This window comes from Lipophrys pholis (genome assembly GCF_963383615.2).
Source record: "Lipophrys pholis genome assembly, chromosome: 18".
NCBI classification, from domain to species: domain Eukaryota; kingdom Metazoa; phylum Chordata; class Actinopteri; order Blenniiformes; family Blenniidae; genus Lipophrys; species Lipophrys pholis.
Genome location: NC_137646.1, coordinates 19,492,744 through 19,518,444, shown reverse-complemented (window position 1 = coordinate 19,518,444; position 25,701 = coordinate 19,492,744). Strand labels below are relative to the sequence as shown.

Here is a 25,701-nt window from a genome sequence, read left to right as displayed (position 1 = left end):
GCAGTGCGCCGCACATTCGTGACTCCGCGCCAGATGCGGTTTGCTCCCAACAGCGCGTGTAAGTTGTAGTTTAATGGACATCGCGGAGGCAAGAGGAGCATCCAAGTGCTTGGAAAAAATGGAGAAAGAAGTGGCGTCTCAGAAGCGACATGACTGTCGCACGACAGCGCTGAACATTATCTCGTCTTTATGCTCAGTGGTGTCCATCGCGTTTTGCATCCTGCTGAGCTTCAACACAGCTGATATCAAGAACCGAGTTGTGGATCTGGAGAGTGTGAAAGGCGAGCACACCTTTATCAATGCCCCCGGCTACTCCATGGGTGATTTCAATTCACTGGTTCAGCAAAGAGTGGATGAGCTGCTCTCTCAGGTAAGATTTGATTTTTGCACTTGCATGCGCGTTTTCTGTCCATCCCCAATGGAAGCACGCGCCTATGAGTGAAAATGACATTCCTGTGAAATTTCAGCGCACCTATGAAAATTTCGTGAAGATTCGGACTGCCAGACAAGCCTCACCTGAATGCAGCTGCCCTCCAGGTAAAGGAAACTACTTTATTTTTTTCTTCTCCTGATGTACGCTGGCTACGTGTTTGCATGGAGAGAAGTGCGACTCGCTGCGTTTGAAACCCGTTTAACTCAAACCACAGTGGATGACTGAATGAATGGGAGCTTTCTGAGCAGGTTCTTTGCTGATTTCAATCAAACTGCTGGCACATAAGCAGTTTGCTTCGATGGTGTTGATAGTTTCGGGAGGTCTGCCGTGAAGGATGCAGACAGCTGACCAGCGACCACACTTAACAGAAAGAAAGGTATTTAACAGCGGTCTATAGATAGAGGCGCTGAGAGGTTGTTTGACTTGTGATATTGCCTTGCTTGCTTGTCCACTTGGGGGGAAGAAAAAAAAAATTATAAAAGAAACGTGAAATACACTTTTGTCACCAGTAGATGGAAACGTTTATTTCTTCACTGCGGGTCAGCATTCTGACCATTTTTGATGGAGTCGGAGCTGGGTTACACGGTGGTTCAGTGAGGGAGAATTTGCTCTGGGATGATAGAAGGAATGCTCTGGCTTTGAGCTGCTTGAACATTACTTAACATCACCAGGCCAGTCATTGCAGGGCGCCATTGTTATTCATCATTATCACACCTGCTCTAAGATACCTACACCAATGCAGGGAAATGGAAAAATTGCATTAGAAAGTAAAAGAACTTGGGTGTTTTTTCTTTCAAATATTTCGGTATTTTCTTCAGAGGAGCAACCGTTTTTTCTTTCTCCCATTCATTATAAGTTCAGTTTCACAAATACTTGAACATTTTTCATTAATTTTCTCTTAAGTTCAAGATACAGTCTAAAATGTCCCTTCTCTTCAACAGCAGTTCACAATCAAAAATTAGTATCGAGATAATCAGAATCACAATCATAGAAGACGAAATTAAGCAGGAAACAATCAGCATTCATAAACGATTTGCTTCGCACAACCCATTGAGTACTTGTTAAATGGTTGCAACTTTAATTAAGTTCTAAAGTGCAATTCAGATAGTTTGGCAGCTAAACTCATGAATACAATTTGAAGCAAAACTGATTATACAAGCTGTTTCTTTTTACAGCCTTAGTATTTATTAAGCCCTCTGTAAAAGAGAATGATGGATACTTTATTGATTGGGTATTCCTTACCTGCTTGACAGGCAAATGATCACATATTCCCGTCTATTGAGAGTCACAGTGTGTTGATTTTGCAAACAGGCCCAATGCATCTAGTAAATCATATTTAGATGCACTTAGTTGTGGAACATTAGAACTCAGAGGCCATGTTAAAGTAGAAATACTGAAATATCAAAGTCAGACACTTGGTATTAATTGAAGCCATAATAGCTGGGGTTTATAATAAATATCATACAACACTTAACAGTAGAAATTACGCAGTATTTCAATGTGTGACCCTGAAAGGTCGAATGAGTGGGGAGAGTTGTTTCTCTTTGAGTAAATGAACCAATAAAATGATCATTTCAGCACTGAGTGAACTTATGACGTTACAAATCATAAGATTGTCATCATTTTTGAGTTATTTGCCTATTATAGGGAAGCAATGACGTATATCTCTTTTTGAGTCCATGAAGTTTATATTCTTGGATATTTTGCTTGTAGCTTTACAATCTAAACCATCTAAATCATCTTCAGAGTTTTTATTTTTATTTTTACAATGGCACAGTCATCAGTCGGTGTTTCTATTATTTGTAATGGTAGTTGAGCATCCATAAATAATTTTTTTCTTATTGTGGCTAAAAGTGTGCTTCGTGTCAAATTAAAGTGTTTTATCCTACATTTTTCTACATGCATCACACATGAACCACATATGAAGTCAAGGGCTCCTCTCTGGCAGCCAGCTGTCTGTGCAGCTACGCTGCTCAGCCACTAGGTTGACGACATGCTGCGAGACGCTGACAAGTTTGTGTAACTTTTTCAATTTTGATGAAGAGGGATCAGTCTGCATCACAGCCTCAGTAAACCCCAGCTGGGAATGTTACACAGTAAGTGTTAACATACTTCAGACGACCTTTTGGAAGTGTCTTAGCGCAGAGCAGTGTTTGGATTTTTATCGTTGGGGAAAACTCAGGTATCTGCAAGACTCAAGTGTTCTTTTGTAAGATGTTTCATCACAGCGAGAGAGACTTCTCTGGAGTTAACCCCTGACCTTGGCTTTCTTGGATATAGGGCAATAAAATTGATTGAAATCAGACAAAGATAAAAAAAAAACAAAAAAAACCCCAACAAAAACAATGAAAGTGATAATCCTGTGTGAATGACCCAAAGCCTTTTGTTTTCACAAGTTGCTTTATCGACAGCAAATGACTCAACTTCTGAGTGGCGTGCCGACATTAATGATCCCAAAGTGCTGGATGTATCGGCCCATAATGAGGCTCTCCCAATTGCGCCGCTCTCTGTTCTCAATCCCGACCGTATGTCTGCCATTTATTCTCTCCCGCCACATTTCTGTGAAGGGCAGAAATAAAACAATGACAACATTTCACATCAAATGAAGCGCGACCATGTTGAAACCAAGGCGGCACCAAGCTGGATCCTGGCGGCTGGCGGCGCGTCAGGGCCTTCAGATCACTGTAGTTTTTCTAACGTCCTACACTTACACCCCCCCCCTTTATTTTTTTAAAACAAATATATCATTAGTTTTTCTTTGAAGAATTTCCAGTGTAGCTTAATTTTGTAGAGCTCATGCAACTTGCAGTGTACTTGCTTAGTTTTCTGGCGTGGGCTATTTTTCCTTTTTTCTTTTTTTTTTGTCAGTCAAATAACTTTGTACACTTCAAATCCTCAATGGGTTCACTCAATATCTACCCTCTCCTCTGTGTAGGAGACAGCCTGTGGCTCAGATGTGAAACACTTTTTTTTTCCTCCTTTAACTGGAAGACCTTAATGTGCTTTTCACAGTCTTCACTTTATTGCTGTCACAGAAGATGGAGTGGCTGCATAGACGGAGCAGTGGTCCATAGCTTGGGGATATTTTATAGGTTGCTTCTGAATGGGATGAAGGGTTTTTTTGTTGTTGTTTTTGTTGTTGCCATTTTTAATCACAGAAACTCTGCTGTGAGGATCAAGTATATTTTATTCACATTGTGATTCTTGGTTAAAAATCAAAACAATAGGGATGCTTGTCCTGGTGTCATTTGTCATAACAATGTGGGGGGATTGGTGTCATTTAATTTGAGACAGACTGAGATCATTCGACACACTTGCTGATATCTTTCTTCTGAGCATAAGATTGTTTTCAGCCCCTTGGGTGATGGCGTGTCAGATAGTTCATCAACCACTTCAGTCCGCTGGAAAATCTCTTGATTGAATGTGCTACCGTAACATCTATAGCCTCCAGAAGAATAAAATCAGACACCGAGCTAATCCAAAATGCCGAGATAAGTAAACTTAACTCCCGAAACGACACAAACTGAATAAATGTGGTTGATTTTTTTTGAAGAGTTCACCCTCTTAGCTGCTCACAGGTGAACTTGACTTGGAATAATTGGAACAACCAGTCTTGGTTACAGAATTAACTCGTGATTATGTCTGTGTCATCCGATCAAAACTTCAGTCCTTTAGTCCGCTTCAGCTTGTGAGTCCAAAACAATGTATAGCGGCACGTTTGAAAGTTTATTTAGCACTTCCCTCCTTTGAGGCTGATGAAAACAAGTTTGAAAAAGAGCTTGATGTGTGTAAATAAGGGAAGTTACGAGAGATCCTGGTCTGCTTCTCATCTCAGATCAAACACTCACAAGTCAAGTGTCATGTTGGTACCATGACAAGAGAGAAGAAAGTGTACTATTGATTCATGGCGGCCATGTGATTTTTATTAATTTTTTCCTTTTTTTTTTTTTTTTGTGTACCTTCTCATCCCCTGGGATCTGCATTCCATTCAGGCCCTGTTGTTTAATGGGACTATAATAAAATGTATAGTCAGCAGGCGCTGGCGCTTTGCTGCTTCCTTGTTTACTCGCTCATATGCCTAAACCTCCCCTCCCATGCATCCCCTTTCTTCCACTCCGCAGCATTTTCTTGAAGTTAACGCTTCAGAAGGCCTGGCAGCTAAAGAGTACTCTTGAGAAAATGGCAACATGCAACTTGTAATGTGTGGGACTTTGTTTTTCCCCACTAAACACCCCGCTGCTGGTTGTCAGTTGCGAAAGGGCAACGGGGGGTCATGTCAACTCGATGTTGGCTCTTCAGATTTCCAAATAAAATCATAAGCAGATGCAAAGATTTCTGGCTCACTCGGCAACTCGAGACTTGATTCGACTTCACCAAAAAGCTAAGCTACACTTATATACACACACAAATCACAGCATTCTCTGCCCTAATCACTCCTTTTCAACTCCTTGTGGCCAGGCTGGGTTACACTTCCCCTTCTCCGCCTCACAATGAGTGTAATCCCAGTGGCATGTTACAGTTCCAGTTGTGCCAATCCCCTCAGATATCCTCACTTCAGTACACAGCTGGTAATTAATCAGTGACGGCTTTTGAATGAAGCCTTCTGTGTGGTTTTGGTGCTGGGAGGTGCCCTAATAGCCATGTAATTAAAGAGTGCCAGGTAAAGCTAAGCAGACTTCCAGCGAGCCAGTGTGGCCAGCTGCTCCTGGTTAGGTGAGTCAGGTTCGGCCGTCTTTGTGACCAAGTGAGGCCGGAGACGAGGCTGGAGCCTGGGAAGCTTTGCCTTGAGGCGGCGGCAAACGGGTAATTTGCGATTGGGATTGCTGCTCAATTGCTTATAAGTATGTCTACGTATAAATCACGAGAGTAATGCACTCCATATTGTGAATGACATCTTACAAGGGTCATTTTATGCATGAAGGGGCTGATTTATTTAGCTCTGATTTGATGTCGTTCCCAATAAATTAACCTGATGTGATTTATGAATCGTCAGAAGTGGTGCATTTACCCTAATTCTTAATTCTCACATAAGGTTGGTTATGAAGGGCAGCATGCTGGAAATAGCACAGATGGTCTCTTTATACCTTTGACACAGCATTTTTTTTTTTTTTAGTTTGAGCTGGTGAGCCATGCCAGCTGAAAAGCACTTGTAATGACTGTGGGGTATGAAAGGGTGGCACACTCTTCTCTTTTTACTATACATTAACCTGAGGGCGCGCTCTGAATGGAGAGCAGATGACATGGTTTCTACATGAGCGATGTCGCAGCAGCACTCCGCTGGAGATTAAAGTACCTCAGGGCGGGAGCCCAAAGAATGGCGGAGGAATCAAAATGCTTGCGCCTAATGGTTTGCCTCATGTATCCTCAAACATTTGCTGGCGGCGTTCCTCCCGTCGTCATTTTATACAGAGCGAAGCAGGAAGCTTGGAGATCCTGTCCTGGCTGCTTGCTCAGCCACAACCCAACGGCACACACATCATTGAATAGTTTCAAAAAAAAAAATCTATCCTGTTTTTTTTTATGTTGATTAGGTGCAAAAAATGGGCAGTGCTTTTAAGAAAATATATTATTCAGAAACATCAAAGTGTGGAGTTGGACAATTGGATTTAAACTGTACATGTTGCTGCAAGAAAAACTCTGGTGTGGTTTTGAGCATGAAGTTAAGTCAGCTTTATGTCTGTAGATATTAATTTATGATGAATTCCCATCAAGTCAGTTATTCTTCTCCAGTCATGAGAACAGTATGTGATATTTTTAATGTACGATATTCAAAAATAACCTAAGAATATGAGTATGACAGTCTTGACATCATCCAAAAGATTCAAATTTCACATGAAATCAACATGCAAACCAAATAATTTTGTCATGTTCAGCCTTGAAATGTATCCTTGTACCAGAATATAGTGAAGTGAGTCACTTTAATGTCGAGGATGATGGCAGATGGAATGAAAAGCTGGACAATGGCTGACAGTTCTTCAAAAGAACTCACAGCAAGTTTTATTCCAAACCCAAAATACAGCAGAAAAACAAATACAATCAAGGATTCAGTTTTATGACAATCTAAGGTTAGGTAGACAGCGAAAAAATAAAGATAATAAGCTAATTTGAGTGTACTCTATTTGAAAAAGGAGTAGGAAGAAGTTATGTTCTAAAACTATAAGGTGTTAAATGACTGTGCAAAAGTAAATCTGTTGTTTATATTATTGATTAGAAGGATTATGAAGCATCTTATTAGCACCGTAGTAACGAATTGGTCGTGTGTGTCTACATCATGGGAAACCTTGGTGGGCGAGATGCAGCATCAGCTCTCCTTGAATTGCCCTGTAACCATAAGTGTGAAGTCTGCCCCCCACACCCCCACACCCACCGGCGCTGGTCCCCCTTGATGTTCCTCCTCCGAACAGCCAGCGCTCCCCTGTTTGAGCCGGGAGGCAAACCTCCCACAAAAGAAGACTCACCAACACTCTGCCTCGTAGTGCCGCGTGCCCTCTGACACCAGATCGAAAGTCCCAGTCATCCTCCCTCAGGAGAGCACTGAAGTCCCCTTTGTGATGAGCTCCAGTTCACCTCCCTTCATGCGCCCACATGCTCATCCGTGACCCAAAACTATTCAAGAAGTCTTAAATAGACACGGGTGGGGGGGGACTTTTCAAGTGTGACTCTCCCTTGCAAACAGCATGCCCACTGTTCAAAATGGTGATTTTTCTGTGACGTTGTCATGGATTTAAAGCCACTGTTATGTCTCTTACTAGCCTGTCTCTTTCAGGGTCTCCTGGGAAATATTTCATATATTTCTGTTCGTGAAGCAATTTTGGCATGATCCAAGCGAGAGAACAAAAAGCCAAACTGCTGTGTACAAGCGCTCTGATTCATAATGCGCTCGGCACTCCCACCGTCTCCACGAAACAATTCCTAACTTATTTGTTTTCAATGTACGAATGACTTTCCAGTGTCTGTCATCAATTTCAAATCGAGTAAAGCGCAGCGATACCAGCGATCACACTTGTCATGGAAACCCTGGACTCCAGACGAGGAGGGAAGGCTCCGAAGGCCCCTGAAGCTCTCCCCACCCGCTCTCCCACCAGCATCCCTCCCCACCGCCTGTGGCTTTGTACCCCAGGCCTCTCAGCCCTCACAGGCATGGAGGGTGGAGGGCGAGGGGCACAGATGCTGCTGCTCTGTATTCCATCAGCCTAATAAGACCAGGCACTACAAATAAAACAGGCTGGTGTGCTCGAAAAAGCATTGGGGCATGCCATGGCAGGAAGCTGTAATTTTGCCAGCATGTGCTTGACATGCAAAGCGAAGTCTTGCCATTCTTCATGGGCATCTCTTAAACACAATGCAGAGATGGCGTTCCTCTTTTATTTCTTGGTCTTCATACTCTTAAGTCGACTCTCTGAAGGCTGCTGAGGTTTTGAGCATTACCATGACAGCTTACCTTGACACCAAGTGATTTTTTTTTTTTCATTTCTGCACCGCACCTGCAAGTGACTATATGTTTTATTGCTGCAGGGAGGGCCGTGAACCCACATTTTCAGCTTTAAAAATTCAACACTGTCCCAAGTGTCCCAAATCTAGAGGGAAAAAAAACATTGCCTCAAGTGTCTCTGCATTTTTAAATTAAGATGAAGTTCCCCAATTGAAATATTTATTGTCCTAATAGAGCTTAACTTTTTGTCACGAACACACTGCCAGTGCAAGAACTGTAAAATAAGCAAGGACCCATTTTACAGTGTTGGAATGGTGGCAAATGGCCCAACTGCACACTATGGATTCAATCTACAAGCTACTAAGAGAGCAGAAGGACCTGAATTTCACTCAGACATCAGCTGCCCCAAGTTTGCACAGGCTTTGAAAGAAATGAGACAATCTTGATCTGATTTTCCCCTTTTTGTCTTTGGTCAGTTTTTTAATGTAGTTTCAGCAAGTTGAGTGTACGTTTTGCTTTAATGTTCTTTCAGTGTTGACAATGTATTGGATTTCCAAGTTGTTGTAAAAAAAAAACTTAAAATGGATTGTTATATATTGCATAATATAATATGTAAATGTAAAGGTTGCTATATGATTAGATTTGGTGGGTGCGGCTTATATTCAAATGCGCTCAATAGTCCGGAAATTATGGTACTGGCTGAACTCAACATTTAGGCATAGAAGTGTTTGCAAGCTGGACATTCATAGGTCTGTATGGAAAAAAAAAAGAAAAAAGAAAAAGAAAGCATTGGCCAAAACCCATAGCTGCGAGGAGGTTTTAATTTCCAGGATTTAAAGCAAGATATATCAGTCTGCACCTAACTCAGCATTGGCAGTAAGCCTTTCAGACAATTTATTTACAGTAGTAGTAAGCATCTATTAGAGCGAACATTTTGCAATGCTCTCTTTTCAATTTTCAAACCATGTAGGCTCAGCAAAAACAAGCAAGCAGTCCCTCAAGCTGTCCAAAGACAGCAGGGATCCAAGCGTTCTCTCAAAGTGGAAAAAGTGATGGCCGCAAGCAGGGTTTGCCCAGCGGCTGGCCAGATGATGTATGCTCCCACACTCCCCCAGGGCGGCACCAAGAGGTCGGACTCAAAGAAACCCAAGCTGTTGGATCCAACTGTTGGTGTTTCCTGTCCACCGGGGCCCGCGCCACTACATTTTCAGGGTGAAAGAGAGGGTCTTCCGTTTTTCTTTTCTTCTGTCACTCAATGTGTGTTTCTCCATGTTCCAGTCGGGGTGCAGCAGCGTCTTGCTTAAGATCTCGAGAGCTTGTTGGCATGTCCATGTTCCCCACCCCGGCACCCCAGCCACCTCGCCACTCACCAGGGGGCCTGCTCTTTGCCAGCCGGCTCTTCCTTCTCAAAGCTGTGCTGAATGTGACATGAAATACGAGTCAGGCTGTAGATCTGAGAGGGTAATAAACACACGACGCAAAGATTTGAGCCCCTGTGTGCTCACAAACACGCTGTCGCGCACCACGTGGATCACAAAATATGCACGATCGAGGAAACATAGACGGCAGCACGACAGAAATGTGCAGAGGAGTCTGTAACTTAGCAGTGAAAGTGGCAAATGTTTTTTTTTTTTTTTTTGTGGTTTGGTTTATTTTTATTTTCTAACTTGGCTTATTTAAACCATTCATTCTCAATTGTCTCACGACGCCGTGATGTTAAAAAATGGCGTGGAGAATGGTTTCTGTAATTGCAATTTGTGCATTACCATTTTTTCCTCATCATTTATGAACACCTACACCCCTTCATACAGCGCAGTAAGCAGGCACAATATACGATGCCCGAAGTGGCAGCATGCCAGCTTTAACATACCTGGGGTAACGTATGCGTCTACTGCATCACTGTCAGTAGAGGGGAATTGATATGCAGAGAGTTGCCTCATGGTCTGGTCATAGCTCAGACAGTCTTGACTTGAAGGGCCCCACCCCTCAAATCTGATGAAGAAGAGGGTAGAAACAGCTGTGTAAGCCACAGTTAAGGCTTGGAAAACCCAGCGGTGAGACAGACAACCCTATGCACTTTAATTTAATTGTCCGGTCATACGATATGGTCGGGGCAGGCCAGACGGCTGGTTAAATTGTAATTTCTGACAGCTTGATAAACGGCATTGATGCTCCGCTTGGCAGTCTGAAAATAGGTTTGTCTCACTTCTTGCTTCATTTGGAGGTGTGAGAGTTGGGACGTGATTGCATTCTTATATGATGTGTGCTCATTTGCATGCAGCATTGCCCCTTTTATTTCCCCTCTGAAGTTTCTTCTTTTGGCAAGTAGCTGTTAGATTATAGTTAGGATTAGGAGAGCATTTGAGACGTAAATCTACTAAAAGGAAATATTAATTCAAGGGCCAAAAGCACAAAGAATATTATGCGGTTACAACATTTCATGTATTTAAGTACCTATGGAAGGCTTGCTTAAATATGGTCAAATGGATCAGGGAGGCCTAAAAACTGTATATTAAAAAGTTCAAATACTTCTACAGATCTGGGGGTAGACGTGATATTTTAGTTCTCCCTGTTAATATATTATTATGGATGAAAATGCCATTCATCTGAATTTATAGTGTTCAGGCTGATGGGTTGTTTGAGTGCGTTCATGCAGTATTGTTTTTTTGGTTGTTGTTTTTTTTTGCAAATGTGCAAATGAAAAACTCCTTCATAGTGGAAATGTTATGAGGCTGTAAATCAGAACACCCCATGCATATTTTATACATCTCTCTTGTAAACACATCGGCATAATATTCGTTTGTGCTGAATGTAACGTCTAATTGCTGCACAGACTCAAAAAGTCAGCCAAGCTGCCTTTCAAGTGTGCTGCGTACGACTGCTTCAATGAAGGCATTTATTCATTATCGTTTATTTTAAAAGAACTGGCCTGAATTACCAGCAGTGGTGATGTAGGCCAGCAGTGTGTTTCTTCTGCGAGTTGCATCTAAGCTGAAGACTATGAAAAGTTTGGTTCGCGAGGTTTGGAGACTTTTAGTGTTCCGTGCTCCAGATACCAGACACTGCGTGTTCGCTTCCAGTGGGATGCTGATGACTCCACTGATCAGCATGACGTCCTGCAAGACTTTGCTGGGATTCAGGTTAATGAGCCACTTCCCACGAGCCCCGCTGCTATCTCAAGCAGTTTCATGTCCCATGGCATTCTGGTTGCGTTGTTGTTAGCGCAGTCCAATCTTAACCACTCAACAGGACTTGCTGTGTCTGTGTGTTGGCTTGACCTGGAGTAGACGCTCCTGTAACACAGTACATCCAGCCGGACAACCTGCTGTTGCGGCCGCAGGGTGATTCCGGTGGCGTACTCGGCGGATAACAGACGCCAGACGTGTTGAAACTAACGATACCAAATGGTGTTCTTTTGTATTATATTCAGATGTTCATTTCGTTCGAGCAACATGGCAGTTCTGTGCAGAGTTTACATGTTCTACTCTGAGTGCTCTGGGTTCTTCCAACAGAGGCTAATTTGAGGCACAAAATTATCTTTCTGTCTCAATGAGTGTCTTTATATACTGTTGACTTGCCAGGCCATAGGCAGCAGGGAGCCCCGTGACCTCAAGTTGGATAAAGCAGTTTAGATGCTTTATTATAGACTGATTTCAACTTAAAAAGTCCAATGTTTTTTATTATTGAAATTTTTTTTGTGTGGATTCATTACATTCTTGTAAACACAATTGTTGGCAGTCCCGATTGAGCTGTTGAAGGACCATATTGCTGTCCAGAGACACTTGTTGGTAGCCAAAGAGCAAAGTGTCAGTAAATCATTTGCTTGACTAGGACCATTTCTGCTCCTTAATTGTTTAGTGCACTGTAAATATTTATCACCTCATAAGTAACGATGCCCCCAAGTGTTTTCAGTGCTCTCCCGGTGTGTCTGTGCAGTTTTACGGACGCCTGCGTGTTTACATTGTGCTGCTGCAACTTGGAGCTGATGGTGATGGTTGACAGGGAAATGAATAGATCAGGGCTTTTTATACAACAATTCTTACTGCACTGTGTGGTCAAGGTTACTGCTATTGTGAGTGTGGATATCAAAATGACACGCGTTATTCTTTTCCCCTCCGTCTCAGCTGATATACAAGGTGTCAGTGTGAGTGATTTGACAGGCTGCAAAAAGGAGATAATCTCCTTCTCACTGCGAAATGGTAAAAGATGAGTTGGGACCCATCACTCTGCCCTTGACCTTCAGAACAAATTACCTCGCTGCACTCTCCTGGCCTGATCCGTCACTGTTGAGCATTAGAGTCTTTTTTAATAGCCCGTTGGAAAAAATTATGGAGAGGAAACATGGTTTAGCACAGCTGATTAAATGTGACATCACAGGACAGAAGTGAGAACTTGCTCCAGTATATTTGGTGCACACAGTAAGAAGGTAACCAGATTACTTTCTTTTTCACATTGCCAAAAGCATGCGTAATATCAATTTGAGAAACACTGAACATTTTAAAAACACACCGACGCCCAAGCTGACTATTGTATTTCAGCTTCAGCATGCGTTTGCTGTCAGTTCCAAGAGGATTTTTTTTATAATAAATGAGAGGAAAAGGGTTGTTTTGCAGTCTGACCTCGAGTGTAATGTAGTCTGTCCTCGGTATTCCTAAAGCTTTTACTCATACACTGTTGGCTATCCCACCTATGAACTTGGAGGCACTTTTTTTGAGGTGGAGGTCAACAGACAGGAGCTGGCAAAGCATGTGTATTACGGCAAATGTCTAGGCCCAATAATACGAGGGTGTAGGTTTCATCTGAGTGGGAACAGGGAAAAACACGACAAATCTCTGTGGAATCAAACCAAAGAAACACGGAGCCCCATAGGAGGTAAGGCAGACTGGCTCGTGAATGTCAAACCCATAAATCTACATTTGCAAGCCGAAGATCCAGTTGCAGTTGGAGACGATGATGCCTGATTGAAATTGATGAAGTGTTGGAGTTAATGTGTCCATACTCTGCTGATGTGGCTTTTCAAAGCAACAAAAGATGCTGCGGCATCTATTTATCAGTGTAGACACTGGAACAACTCATCTCCAGCCTTAGAGCTCTCCATCATTATGAAGCGTCACTGACGAATGCTGCCGCGGCCTCTCGGCTGTGTTTGTACTGCTGGTGGCAAAGCAAATCAAAATCAGTGTGGCGGATATGAAGCCACCTCGGAGAGGTGTCGCCAGAGGCAGGGCGCCGGGCTGACAGAGGTCAGCAACAGCAAAGTTTTAAGTTGCGAAACTCCCCTGCTACACTGGGCATACTGGTACGGCAGCAGGCTTTGCTCAATGACTAAGTTTTGAAGAGCATGGAGAGCGCTGCAAAGGGACTTCGATGTGTTGTGGGTGCACAGAGAAGTGTTGAAGGCTTGCCGGAGAAGAAAAATGAACGTGTACTACATCGTTCTGCTAATAGTTTTTTGACACCGTGCTCCAGGTGGAGTGCTCCCCTCTGGCCTGTTCTCAGATTAGCGTGAGGCGGCCAAAGTCAACAAGAGAGGGAGCGAGGAGACGACCTGCCTCGTTCGCGCCGGGGCTGCTAATACCTGACCGGCTCTGGTGTCTGACAAGTCCGTCTGCGATATGTAATATGTGTTCAAACAAACTTTAATCTCACTAATGTGGAGAAGCTGGCTGTTAATTATTTTAATATTAATTTATTTTCAGTGGAGAGGAGAACAGTAAGGCTTCAGGCTTCCAGTGGTTTTCTTTAAGATTCTGGTATGAAAGACTTTCGGGGGGAAAAAAAAAAAACTAAGCTGATCTCAAGGACAACTGGATGCTGTGCATATAAGCGTGAGGGTTTTGAAAATGCACTCAGCGGAGTACAAAAAGCCCTGCTGCAATAACGCGTCAATAAAAGTAGATACCGCAGCTCAATTAGTGGGGTTTGACGGCGCTGCAATTTGTGACCTTTAAACAGTCCCAGGAAAGAGTGTTTGCTGCAGCTCTTCTAATGGGAGATTTACATAATGGCGTTATTATTATGTTATGCTCTGTTTCCTTGAATGTGTGATAAGAATTTATTAGACAGAAAAAGCAACACCCATGTTTACTTTCACAAATGCTGCAAGAACGAGTCTTAAAATCTAAAGTTGAAAAAAAAAAAAAAAAAAAAAAAAAGTTCACAGTTCACTGTGCTATCATCTTGAATTTGATGTTCTTTGGTTAGATGCCTGAAAATATAACGTGTGGTTTCCATCAACCATAAAACCATTATGCATTGCATAACCTTGTGGAACAAAGGTAATGCTAAATGTTTCACCCATTAAAATTCTTAATGCACACTTCTTGAATAGCATGCACACCACCTAAAATACGAATGTCGTTGATCCATCATTTGCTTACCTGCACCTCGCAAAGACAACTCTGGACGTGTAATTCAGAAAATGAAGCGAATGACTTTAAAAGAAGATCACAAAAAAGCACGAGGTGCTGCTTACCCCTCTTGATGTCAAAATTGGGTCACGTTGAAGGCCCTTCCCATCCCGCCCGTGTTTAATTGCCATGTGCGGAAGAATTTCCCATGTGCACACAAAACCAGTGAAGTCTGGTGCGGCCTAATAATTGTTCACTCAAATCGCCTCTTTGTGCTGCTGTCTACTCTCAACCTGCCAGGGTTTTTTTTTTTTTCACTTTCTGTGCTCGTTAAATGAGATCTCCCCACGCTCGCGATGGTGGCATAGAACAAGCCCGAAGCCACACGCATTTCACATGACAGGGGTTATCTGTTCAGGAATCACTTTTGCTCTTCATTGCTGCCGTTAACCATCTTTTACAAGCCGTCTTTGGCTCTCAAGACACATGTTTCCTTCCCTCCATCGGTGTGCGTCCTCCTCTGTGTTCGATTGCCTCTTTTTCGCCTCAGAAGTTCTCCTTGGAAACGAGCTATTGACTGGATTCCTCAACTGGGCGACACTAAAAAGTAACAAAAATAAACAATGATAAAGAGAGAAAAAGCTGACCGGTGGGCAAGAAATTCACTTTCGCTTTAAGCTGCACTGCTTGTGTGTGCTGTGCTGATATGGATCCCTCATGAGATGGTTCAGGTCACCAAATCCCTCCTCAAGCAAACCTCCGAAAAAAAATGATTTATTTGGTTTGGCTTCAAAGTTAGACAAAATAAAAAAACAGGAAACAAACAAGGTTTTCAGTGCTTTCTCGTCTAAAGGGTTTTTTTTTGCAATGCGTCAGAATGATAAATTATACGAATGTCTACAGAGGCCACATTAAATGGTTCTCTCAGTAGGCCGTCTGAGAGTTGAGTTTATAGGATGCTTTGATGGTGGCAAATGGTAAACTGTTCTGTGTGTTCGGACAACATTTCTGCCGGGGAATTTTCACATTGTAAGTCAGTTTCGTGTCTCATAAGCTGTGCAGTGTGGCTCTTAATGGTTGCGTTGGACTCTCCGATGACCCTGTGTTGTCATGCTGAGCTTGGATTTACCTGCGTCCATTGGAGACTTCTGAAACTTTAAACGCACCACAGAGATGAAGCACGTCAGCTTTTTCACCTGTTATTGATGTCTACATATATTGCATATGTCAGTTAGGTGTTGCAGCGCACGCGCGTGCGCGTGTGTGTGTGTGTGTGTGTGTGTGTGTGTGTGTGTGTGTGTGTGTGTGTGTGTGTGTGTGTGTGTGTGTGTGTGTGTGTGTGTGTGTGTGTGTGTGTGTGTGTGTGTGTGTGTGTGTGTGTGTGTGTGTGTCAAGATTCAAACTTATGTTAGACAGACCTTTGGCATGACTTCTAGTTTTCACCAAGAAAGCAGCCTCTGTCAGACTCCTGGGCTGGAGATAAAACAGGGAAGAGTGTGTTAGAGTATATGTATGTACTCTGTGCGTGCGTGTGCCCATGATCCCTTTGCATCTCTGGCATCCCTACCCGCCATACTGACATTTCCAACTGGTGCTGGTGTAAATAGGGTCATCGACCACAGCAGGTGTGGGGAGCAGCTATATGAGCAGGGGAGGTCTCAGCCCCTTCAACCCCATGCTATGGCCAAACTGTCCTGGAGAAGTCAATATTTGCACTTCCTATCAAAGCCGGCCCTGTTTTGGTATCTGAAACCAGCTTGTACAGAAGCAAGCTTGTCTATGAAGGCTGCATCAGCTGTAAGATGTTAAACGCGGATCATTGTTTATGAGATTTGCATCGATCCTTTGTCGAGCCGAGATGTAAGCAGGGCATTAACGTCTGTACTTGAAGACTGAGGCAGGGGCACAAATGAAAAGGGAAATACTTAACTGCTTTTCACACAACAGGAATAAAAGCTGCAATAATCAAGCAGTCATTTGTTATGGTAAATACTGTACTCAACTTTGCAGTTTGTCTTATTCTTTTAATATTTTGCTTGTCTTACCTTTCTTCTTTTGGAGATGCAACTTTAGTTAAATGTTGATCTTCATCCAAATAGACTATAGATGCATAGATTGTTACTATAAGTAGATTATGTGGGTGGATGTATGGATGGACTGTGGTACATGATTGGATGGAAAGATGATAGAGATATACCGTGGACAAATAGATACTGTGAATTATGAATAGAAAGTTGACAAAGACTTGACAATTTCCCATTTATATAATCATTCATATAAACTCAAAAACATTCAACAAACATTATTGTTTCCAACACTGATCTGTCTGTTTGAATGTATAAATCTGCAATCCTTCACTATTGTTGCTAAGTAAAATTAAAGTCTTTCACACATTAGTTTTTAGCAGGTAGCCTAAAATATAAGTGACTATGGGGCAACATGTCAGGAAGTCAAAGATTCAGTTTGGGAGTAAAAAAAACTCTGAATGCAAACCCTTTGTGCACACTCCTGACGGTAGTAATTCAACCCGGCCACATTCTTGTGGAATTTAGTATATTCACTGTGACATCACTCTGAAAGTTTTCTTTTCAGTCAAAAAAAATGTAATTGCAGAAAATGATTTCTCTTCTGACAGGTGGCGTCACACAACAGCTGACACTCGGAGCTTTCGCGTTCTAAAATGTGTCATTATTCAAGCCATTTTATTTTATTTTGAATAAAAAAAAATACAGGTGAAATGTTTCTTTAGTGCTGTTTGCAGACCATTTTCCTTTTTTCCAGTTTTTCTTAGTGTGTACCCTCTTTTCCTTAAATTTGACCTTTTTTGTGAGCGTTGAATGGAGCTGTATTCCATTCACCGTTGTATGAAACCACTTCTCCAGTCATCTCCTCATCATGTCAGTGTGTGTGTGTGTGTGTGTGTGTGTGTGTGTGTGTGTGTGTGTGTGTGTGTGTGTGTGTGTGTGTGTGTGTGTGTGTGTGTGTGTGTGTGTGTGTGTGTGTGTGTGTGTGTGTGTGTGTGTGTGTGTGTGTGTGTGTGTGTGTGTGTGTGTGTGTGTGTGTGTGTGTGGACCTCCGACAGAATAGCTTCGCACTTTTTGGTGCAGTACCTTGCTTGATCTGGCTGAGAGAAAACCCTTCTTGTCAGTTTGAGTGCACAGATCCCACATCTTAATTTGAAGACATTCGCAGGAGACCAGGCAGCGCCGGTGTCTCAGTCCACCCCTCCCTGTCTCTTTTGAAAGTGTGTGGAAAAACACTTACTTGGCATTGCTCTGATTTGCAGTGTGTACAGTGGGGTTTCCATCACAGACTCTCATGTGGTCCTCTGCTCCGGCTCCCGTCTGCTCATTGAAACCGTCCTCTCACGGGGGCTTCGAGACGAGACAGTACCTTGACTTTATCGCAGGCCCTGACCGGGTTCTTTTTTTTTTTTTTTCCCCCCAAGGTTGCACACCCTGGCTGCTGCAGCAAGGGAGACGTCTGTAAATGTACTGAATGAGGCACAGAGCCAGCTTGTGATACGCAGGGCAGAGAGACACCATTAAGAAAGGATTATGCACACATTAGAGGCTAAAAGCAGCATGTAATAGCACACATACCCTAAAATAAACGGCCATTTCTTAGTTGTGCGATTGTGATCAAGACCGCATGAAGCACAACAGACACACTGGTTTACTCTTGGTGGGACAGCCCGGCAGGATTTGACCTTCTTGCTTACATCAAATCAGCCACACTTGAGCTTTTAGGTTCCACATTTGCTTTGTGGTAAACAAGCCAAGCAGGGCACAGGCCGGTCCTACTCTCCCATGTTGCAGTCTTTTTTAGTGTCCTTTTATAGCCTCCTTCCTTCCTCGCACTCCACAGTCTTCCGAGAGGCCGCGCCGACGCGCCGGGGAGCACGGAAGTCAGCATGCTTCATTAAGTGAATGCGGCACACCACGCATGTCACTGCAAACAACAGAAACTCTGTTCAGCCAAGAAATGACACTTAGAAATAATGTGCGAGCCAGAAGCTGGCTTGAAGGAACGGCCGACAGTTACGAGGCCTCCAGCTGAGGTTCACAGATTTTAATTTCATATTAGCAAGTTGGAAGTTGGAAGTGTTCGGGGGGGGGGAGGGTGTTCTTCTTTTCACACGACTTATATGGTAGCTCGCACATGAGGCTTTGAATTACTCATCATACTAGAGCATCTATTTTAATCATCGCTTATGTGCAATTAGGTTAATTTTTATTGGGTGTTTGTTGAATCAGGACTCATTCCTCAGTGGTTTCATTGCTACCCTTCACTGTTGTTCTGACGGTGGGGATCTAGTTGGGCAGACACTTGGAAGTTTTTCAGGGAAATTCAATTTTTTTATTGGTCTTCACATTCATTTAATTCTCATTATGATTTTGGTTCATTAGCTCAAGTGCCAGTTAATGTGAGACCCTGAGGAAATGGAAGCCTCTCAGAATTGATGATAAAGATCTATGTCCACTAAAGTGACAAATACATAAGTGCCGATGAGTGAAATAGAAAAATTAAGAAAATAAATTCACGTGCCGTTGTGGAATGGGCACAGATTGGTTGTTTTATGATTTGTTAGTTTCCCCTGTTTTATCACAATAAATTATATATTTGGGGGTTTTTAACAAGAGTTTTTGTCACTTTTATTTTTAAGATACAGTATATATATCACTTTTCATTTAAATGACACCACACTTCATGTACAATCAGGGCACTTATTGTTTAGTGGTTTTTGGAGTCCTTCTGTTTGGGGTCTGGTATAATCCAGAGATGGTCTAAATGAAGCCCGGCAGACAGGTGCATGTCTGCTGCACCTCCGGGGTGACTGTGTTGAGGGGATTAACGGAGGTGAGAGTGCTGGAGCTGTGCCGCGAGCCTCGTCCCGGCTGCTGCTGCTTAGCCAAGACAGCGCTTGTGAAACAGAAAACAGATGACAGAGAAAAGGAGGGGATGGGGTGGGTGGGGTGGGGTGGGGGTGCCGCAAGGCTGGCTCATGTGTTCCTTCTGTTCTGTGTCTGTGTTTACCCTTGAGGGGTGTCAATAGGATATGGCTACCATATTGTGCATGATATTACCCATATTGCTGGTGTTGGTGTGGTTCATCTGTTTGTGTTGCTTTTGCTGGTTATTGTATCTTTTTTTTTTTTTCATATATAGATCCTAATTATTCCTATAATAACCCATCGTCAATGTGCCAAAATTGCTTTGTTTCTTAAACCTTGCGCTTTTCAAACGGCTTTAAATCCGACATCCCCGTGTTTGTGTCACAGAGAAACCGCAGATTAAAGGATGAACACCACCTTGAGAGGTGTAATCTTTGGCCCTGTCCTGTATAGATATTCTTTGCCTTTTGTTAAACTTTAACAATCATTGGTGAGCGTGCTCAGGAAATTGACAGTCCGCTTGTCGTGCAGCTGTGCAGAAGTTCTCTTCAAAGTGACTTTGGCAAAGGCTGACGCTTTCATTTAGGATTTCTGTGCCACCGCAGCTTTTGCACAGCCCCAATTGTTTCTTTTCCTGATCCTACCTGAGCACATTATGTTTTCCCTAAGCGTTCTTATGGAATGAGTTCACGCCACTGGCTACCATATGTTTTGTTTTTCACCATTATCAACCAGCAGCTAGAAATTAAAACCGAGGCTTGTTCAATTATCTTTGGCAGTTTGGCAGATAATGTTGATTTGGACAAAAAAAGAGAGCACTGCTCTGCAGCCAGTGGATGAGCTTCCACTCTTATGACAATTTGTTTCTTGGTGCTCTTTGTTGCTGTTCTAACCTTTTCCCTCTTTCTATCCCTCTAACCCCAAATGGCACAGCAGAAATCCTCCACCTCAGCGTCTAGTTCTGCAGATGCTTCTTCCTGTTAAAAGGGAATAGTGGGATTTTCTCTGTTAAAGTACCTTGAGATAATGATGTTGTTATTGGCGCTATATGAAGGAAATTTCATTGAAAACAATTGCTTCATGATTCATTTTGGTATGAAGATGCAGCGCTTCTCGGCCGCCCCGAAAAAACCCCCAACATAGTTAATTGTTGGTCAAAGTTTTGCATCCGTATAAGAAATGTTAGTCTCGTTGCTCAAATCTTTACATGATAACGTTATGAATAAAGGATGCTTCTTGCAAACGTTAATTTACATGAAATGTGATGGAATATATTTTCTATTGCAACTGGTAGAAATGAAACAGACCAGACTTAACAGTGTTTGTGGTCTGATGGCATAGCTCCCGCTGGCACTGGCCTTAGGTCACCGTGCACTTGTTTCCAACACCGTGCCATCACGTCATCCACTGAGTGCTGACACGCTTTGCCAAAGCTTGAGCGTAGAGGCGGGTGGATGGCTGCGCCGGCAGACATGCAGTCTCTACTGTCTGGCACGGTCAAGGCTCACAGACAGACAGACGAGCCATGTTTGATGACTGCCCGAGCTCATCTATCAGTCGCCACCTTTCCCGAACTCTCAAGGCTCTATGGAGATGCCACAGATACCACACTCTAACGTCAGCACTGACAAACAGAACGGGAACATGTGGGAAGCGGCTACTCGCTTGTTTATAGTCTGCTGCCCTCGGCCCGGACAAGGCCTCTGACCTGACGGCGCTCTGATCAGAACGCCGAGGCAGGAAGCAGAACAACGCTCCAGACTGAAATAGTAACGGTGGGAGGGGGAGAACATGAGATTTATGGCCATCTGTTGTGATGCTCACATCCCGGAGATGGTGGTGAAAGAGCTCTTAACAATACTATTTGCAGTATCTGCATTGTAATGCACACCGAACAAGTTGTGTCTCCAAAGTAATTTGTCAGTTTGCATTCGTGAGTCACTCACGAAGAACGATGATGAATTAGGCAATAAATTATGAATTTCTGTGCGTGATCGATGTTACTCAAAGAAATCGACATTTACGGCCTGTACTTTTGGGAATATTTGGGAATTTAAATGCATAACCAGCAACAGCATAACTTTTGCGATTCTTTTTTCTTTTTCTTTTTTGGTGAGGTGGCGATGTGAGGGAAATTAATCTCCAGTTGGCTTTGAATCATAAAAAAATAACCCTGGTCAACTCTGCACACCAGGTCATTTCAGTAAAACACCAACGTCAAATTAATACCTTCACTACTGAGTTGGATAAACTGACTGCATTTTGAATTGTCGCTGCCGTCTCGTGCAATATATAATTTCTCTGAAGGGCCTTAAATAAGCAAACCGGCTAGAAATGTCTCCATCAAGAAATGCCAAGAGACACGAGTGTCATCGGTTGTATGGAAGATGAAGTGTTACTTTGGCCAAAACCAAAATAAATCCTTTGCCTTCTTTGAGCATATTCTTCTTTTGTGTACGTGGTACAAACCTTGGCACACGGCACATTCTGCAAACCTTGTGGAACTAGTTCATGCTCTGCGCCGCGGAGCTTGCAGGGACACGGATTCTGTTCCCTCTAAGCGCTTCAGCATTTTTCCCCTCCATTTTTTTTTTTTTTCTCGCTCTTATGTTACCAGCTCCATCAGGCCAAGACACACTCTTGTACCATGGGATTGATGGGTGCCAATGACTTATCCCTTCTTCTGGGAAGCATTTCCTCGAATGAAGGCTTGTGGTGAAATGTTTACAATGTGGTAACTATTAGCAACCTTCAGGGAGAAACGACACAGCATGGTGTAATCAATACTTCTTTTGTTTGCTGAGGCCAAACAGTCAAACCCCAGTGTCTTCAGCTCCCTAGTGATATAGCTTATGGTAAATCTTGGAGCGAGGAAAACTGCTCTGCGCATTTGATGTGGTAAAGGGTAATATTACACTTTTAAGAACATGCGAATGGGATGTCTGATGGTGTGTGTCTCAGCACTGAGAGCATGACGATGACACTGGTATTTACTAATCAGGGTCTTGTTGCTCGCACCAAGCTGCCCAGAAAGACTAACCGGAAATACAGTACGCATGAAAGCTTTTAGCTTTATCAGTTGGAAGGAAGATCCCCAGTGGCTGACTTTGTCCAAATCCATCCTCCGCAACAGACGCCAGCAGGGAATACAAGTGATAATAGGAAAGATCAGCGAGAAAACCTGTTGTGCAGAATGTGTCTGCGCTGGTACCCCAGGCTGAGCGTTGGCATTTGTGTCGCCAACAGCTGTACGTGTATACAACACTCTCATTTCCGTGTGGAGACACGTGCATGCGAGCCGTGTGGTTAAAAACCCACAAAACCCTGGATACAATCGAGTGAACAGGGTCGTTCAGCAACACCTGCTATCGGAATCTGAGGATCAACTCTCTCGCCGGCAGCTGATTCTCCCGTTTCTCTCAAATCCCAAATGCGTTGGGATGATTGAAGAGCCGAACACATGCACAGTAACTGTTTATCTCTGGCATCATCTCGCACCCACTCGACATAAGTCTCTCGTGCACCTTTGCATGTTGCATGAAGCTTGTTCTTAGCAGTTTACAAAAACGGTGGTCACCTGTTTCCACAACACTTGAGCTGAATTCTTAGTGGCTCCCAATAGACTCAATAGTTTTTGAAAATTTTATTTCATTTTATAATGCCCAGTAATGCGTGTAGCTGCAATTTTATCACCTGCATGCATGTGGAGAAAATTCCAGAAGCCAGCTTGTGACATTGACGGTTGAATTCCCCACATTCAATTTCACACATTTAATTGAAATGCAGTGTTTCTGCTGTGAGGATCAGAAAGAACCCCAAAGGTGGTAAAGAAGTAATTTCATGGAAAGATGCAGGGAGTGCTCACATTCTGTTCTGTTCCCAGGTGCCTTCAAAGCAGGCATTCGGGATATGTTTGATGGGGGAGTCATTGATTTAGTCCCGACAGGACGGTGACCTGCCTCGTTGAAGTGATACCAGAACATCATTTTATTCCTTCAGTTGCTGTAAATACAGAAATTGTGACAGAGATGAAAAGGACTGCTGTATGCATTAGAACTTTGTATTTCCAAACATTACAGACGGAATAGACTCTGAGACAGGTCATTGCTTTTTTTTTTTTTTTTTTTTTCCAAAAGTAGACCAGCCTGTATGCTTTCAATAATGAATACAAACAGTAAATAATATGATACGTAAGCTTTGTTGTACTAACCTTTGAAAATGATCTGTATTAAACCTCTTCAAGAGATTTGGGGAAGCTGTTATTACATTTTCATTAAGGGGAGGGAGGGGCGATGTCTGCCAACGAGGCGCAGACAGCTGTGAACATGAGAGCCACAACAGTAGCTGCGACTTTTCCTTTTTATAGCAAGTCTGCTTTTTGATTCCAGGCTTGTGAAGAGGGGGTTGTGAACAACAGCCAGTATTCATCACATTTTAAATGATCATTTAGCTATCTAAATTGAGAGGTGATTTGGTTTTTGTATGGAAAATACAAAGGATGCAGTGTGATTTCAATATAGAACTATAAATAAAGGGATTTTTGTACATTTTAACGTGCAATGTCGCACCAAAATTTTATTTTATAGCGACTCACTTTATAGCCTCAGTCGTAATATACAGTAATAAAAACAACAACGTGAAAGGTGGATTTATAAAAATTGATCAGCCAATATACCAGAAAATACAAACCACCATTAGTATAGTAATTTTTTACTTTTCAGTTTTTTTCTGTGGTGTTCACAGTTACAAAACAATGACTGACATTTATTCTCAAGCACACTAGTACGTTGCTCACGTTGGCCACAAGTACTTTCACCCAACGCCCAAATCCAAACAGGTTCAAACCGTGAATAAAAGCACACTGCGATAAATTAAAATTGCCTTAAAATATGTTTTATTTAAAATAACTTTTTCCTCAAAAATGCTTCAGAATGTGAAAGCAGCTTTGTATCTTAATGTTTAAGCAGGAGGCAAATTGGGGCTGTGTCACATTTTTCTGAACCAGTGAGGGTATTTGTCCTGTCTGAAAACGCCGGCGCCCTGAAACCAGACAAAGTTCTGCTCTGACTCTTACACCAACTTATGTTGCCGCTTGGATTTAAAGTTGGATCCTCAAAGGCAAATAGAGAGAAAGTGCCCGACTGTCTCTGACGGCATTGCACCGTTTGAAGACCTCCACCCTCTTGACACACTACCTCACACTGTACCAGTGCTGATCCTGTGCCGCACATTCAGCCTTTTGATTACTTTATCTGATCGAAACGCATTAGCTAAAACACCAAATATGTTTTCAGGTTTTTTTTTCCCTGAAATGAGGAGCTATAACCATGAGTTGGTCAGTGTAAAATAAGCATAAAAGCAGGACAACGGGCCCTCGCATGGAGAAGGTTGGTGTCCGTCAGAGTGTGAAACCATTGACGTTACATGAATATTTCCAAGTTTTTAGGTAGCACCTCTGGAGCTGCTGTTGGTTGCACTTCTGGAGACGTTGTTGGACGCATCTTTGGACATGGTCCATGAAAATATGGAGCCATTTTGACACATGCAATGACCAAAAATGTAAAATGGTTCGTGACTTCTGATGTGTGAGCAAATTTTCATGAAAGTTTGAGCACGTTTAGGCCATCAAAAATACAGCAGTTTGTGCTGTAGAAAAATTAACTATTAATGATAATAATTCCTTGCATTGCAATATGGTGCTGCAACTGCTGCTGAAACGCTGCTTAAATGTGTTAATTGGTCATCAAAAGTACTTATAGCACGTGTTTTTAATTAACTTAAAGTAGTCTTTTTTTTTTTAAACCTAAGCATGATTAAGATACTTCTGAAATTGCGTTTCATCAATGCACTGGTGTTCACAGTAAAGACCACTGTCTTTTCTACACCTGAAAAAGGAGCTCCGGTGTGGGTGAGACCCTGGATAATGACTGAACCATTGGCTCTGGATCAGTGATGGCCTGCAGCTTGGCCCTCTACGCATCTTCAAAATCCAGCACAAGTATACAGTGTTAAATCATTTAGGATTGATGGAGAGAGTAAATGGTTTATCTTGATGAAATGTCGAAAGACGATCCAAGCCAAGTGAAGAGAGACAAAGTGAGTGCTGCTGAGTATTGTGCAGGTTCGTACTTGACTTCAAGGCATAATGACGATCTGCTTTTGGACAATGGTCGGATTTAATGTATTGAACATTCATTTTGTCTTTTTTTTTTTCTGTACCAGTTCCATCTGTGTGCCAGAAGTGTCATTTTAACCCACAGAGACAGTCGGGTTAAGGTCGGGTACCAGCCTGTAAGGTTAGAAATAGTGCCCCGGGGACAGCACCGACTTAGAACTTGGCGTTGATCTGATGGAGCTCAGGTTACTACCAGCTGCCCACCCAGATTTGCTGGCAGGTTAAAGTGTCCAAAACCAAATCCCTGCCAACGGTGAGCTCAAATTCAAACCCTGAGGAGAGTATTGTGTCTCTGGCACGACCTGAAGTTCAGCTGCAGCAAAAGCCTTGACAGAGGGAAGCTCAAGCATTGATATTGTGCCTGAGCTGGAAAAGCCACAAATCAAAGGTACTCCGCCCATGGAAAGAGATGCCCC

General features: G+C 42.8%; 1 protein-coding gene across 1 annotated transcript in view; it reads left to right on the top strand.

Annotated features, from left to right (window-relative positions):
* The window catches only part of col25a1 (collagen type XXV alpha 1 chain), a 144,726-nt gene continuing 119,025 nt past the window's right edge, over window positions 1-25,701 (top strand). The window contains exons 1-2 of the mRNA XM_080485866.1: window positions 1-370; window positions 468-537. Coding sequence (XP_080341992.1) covers window positions 74-370; window positions 468-537 — 367 coding nt within the window. The 5' untranslated portion in view covers window positions 1-73. The remainder of the gene's footprint in view (window positions 371-467; window positions 538-25,701) is intronic.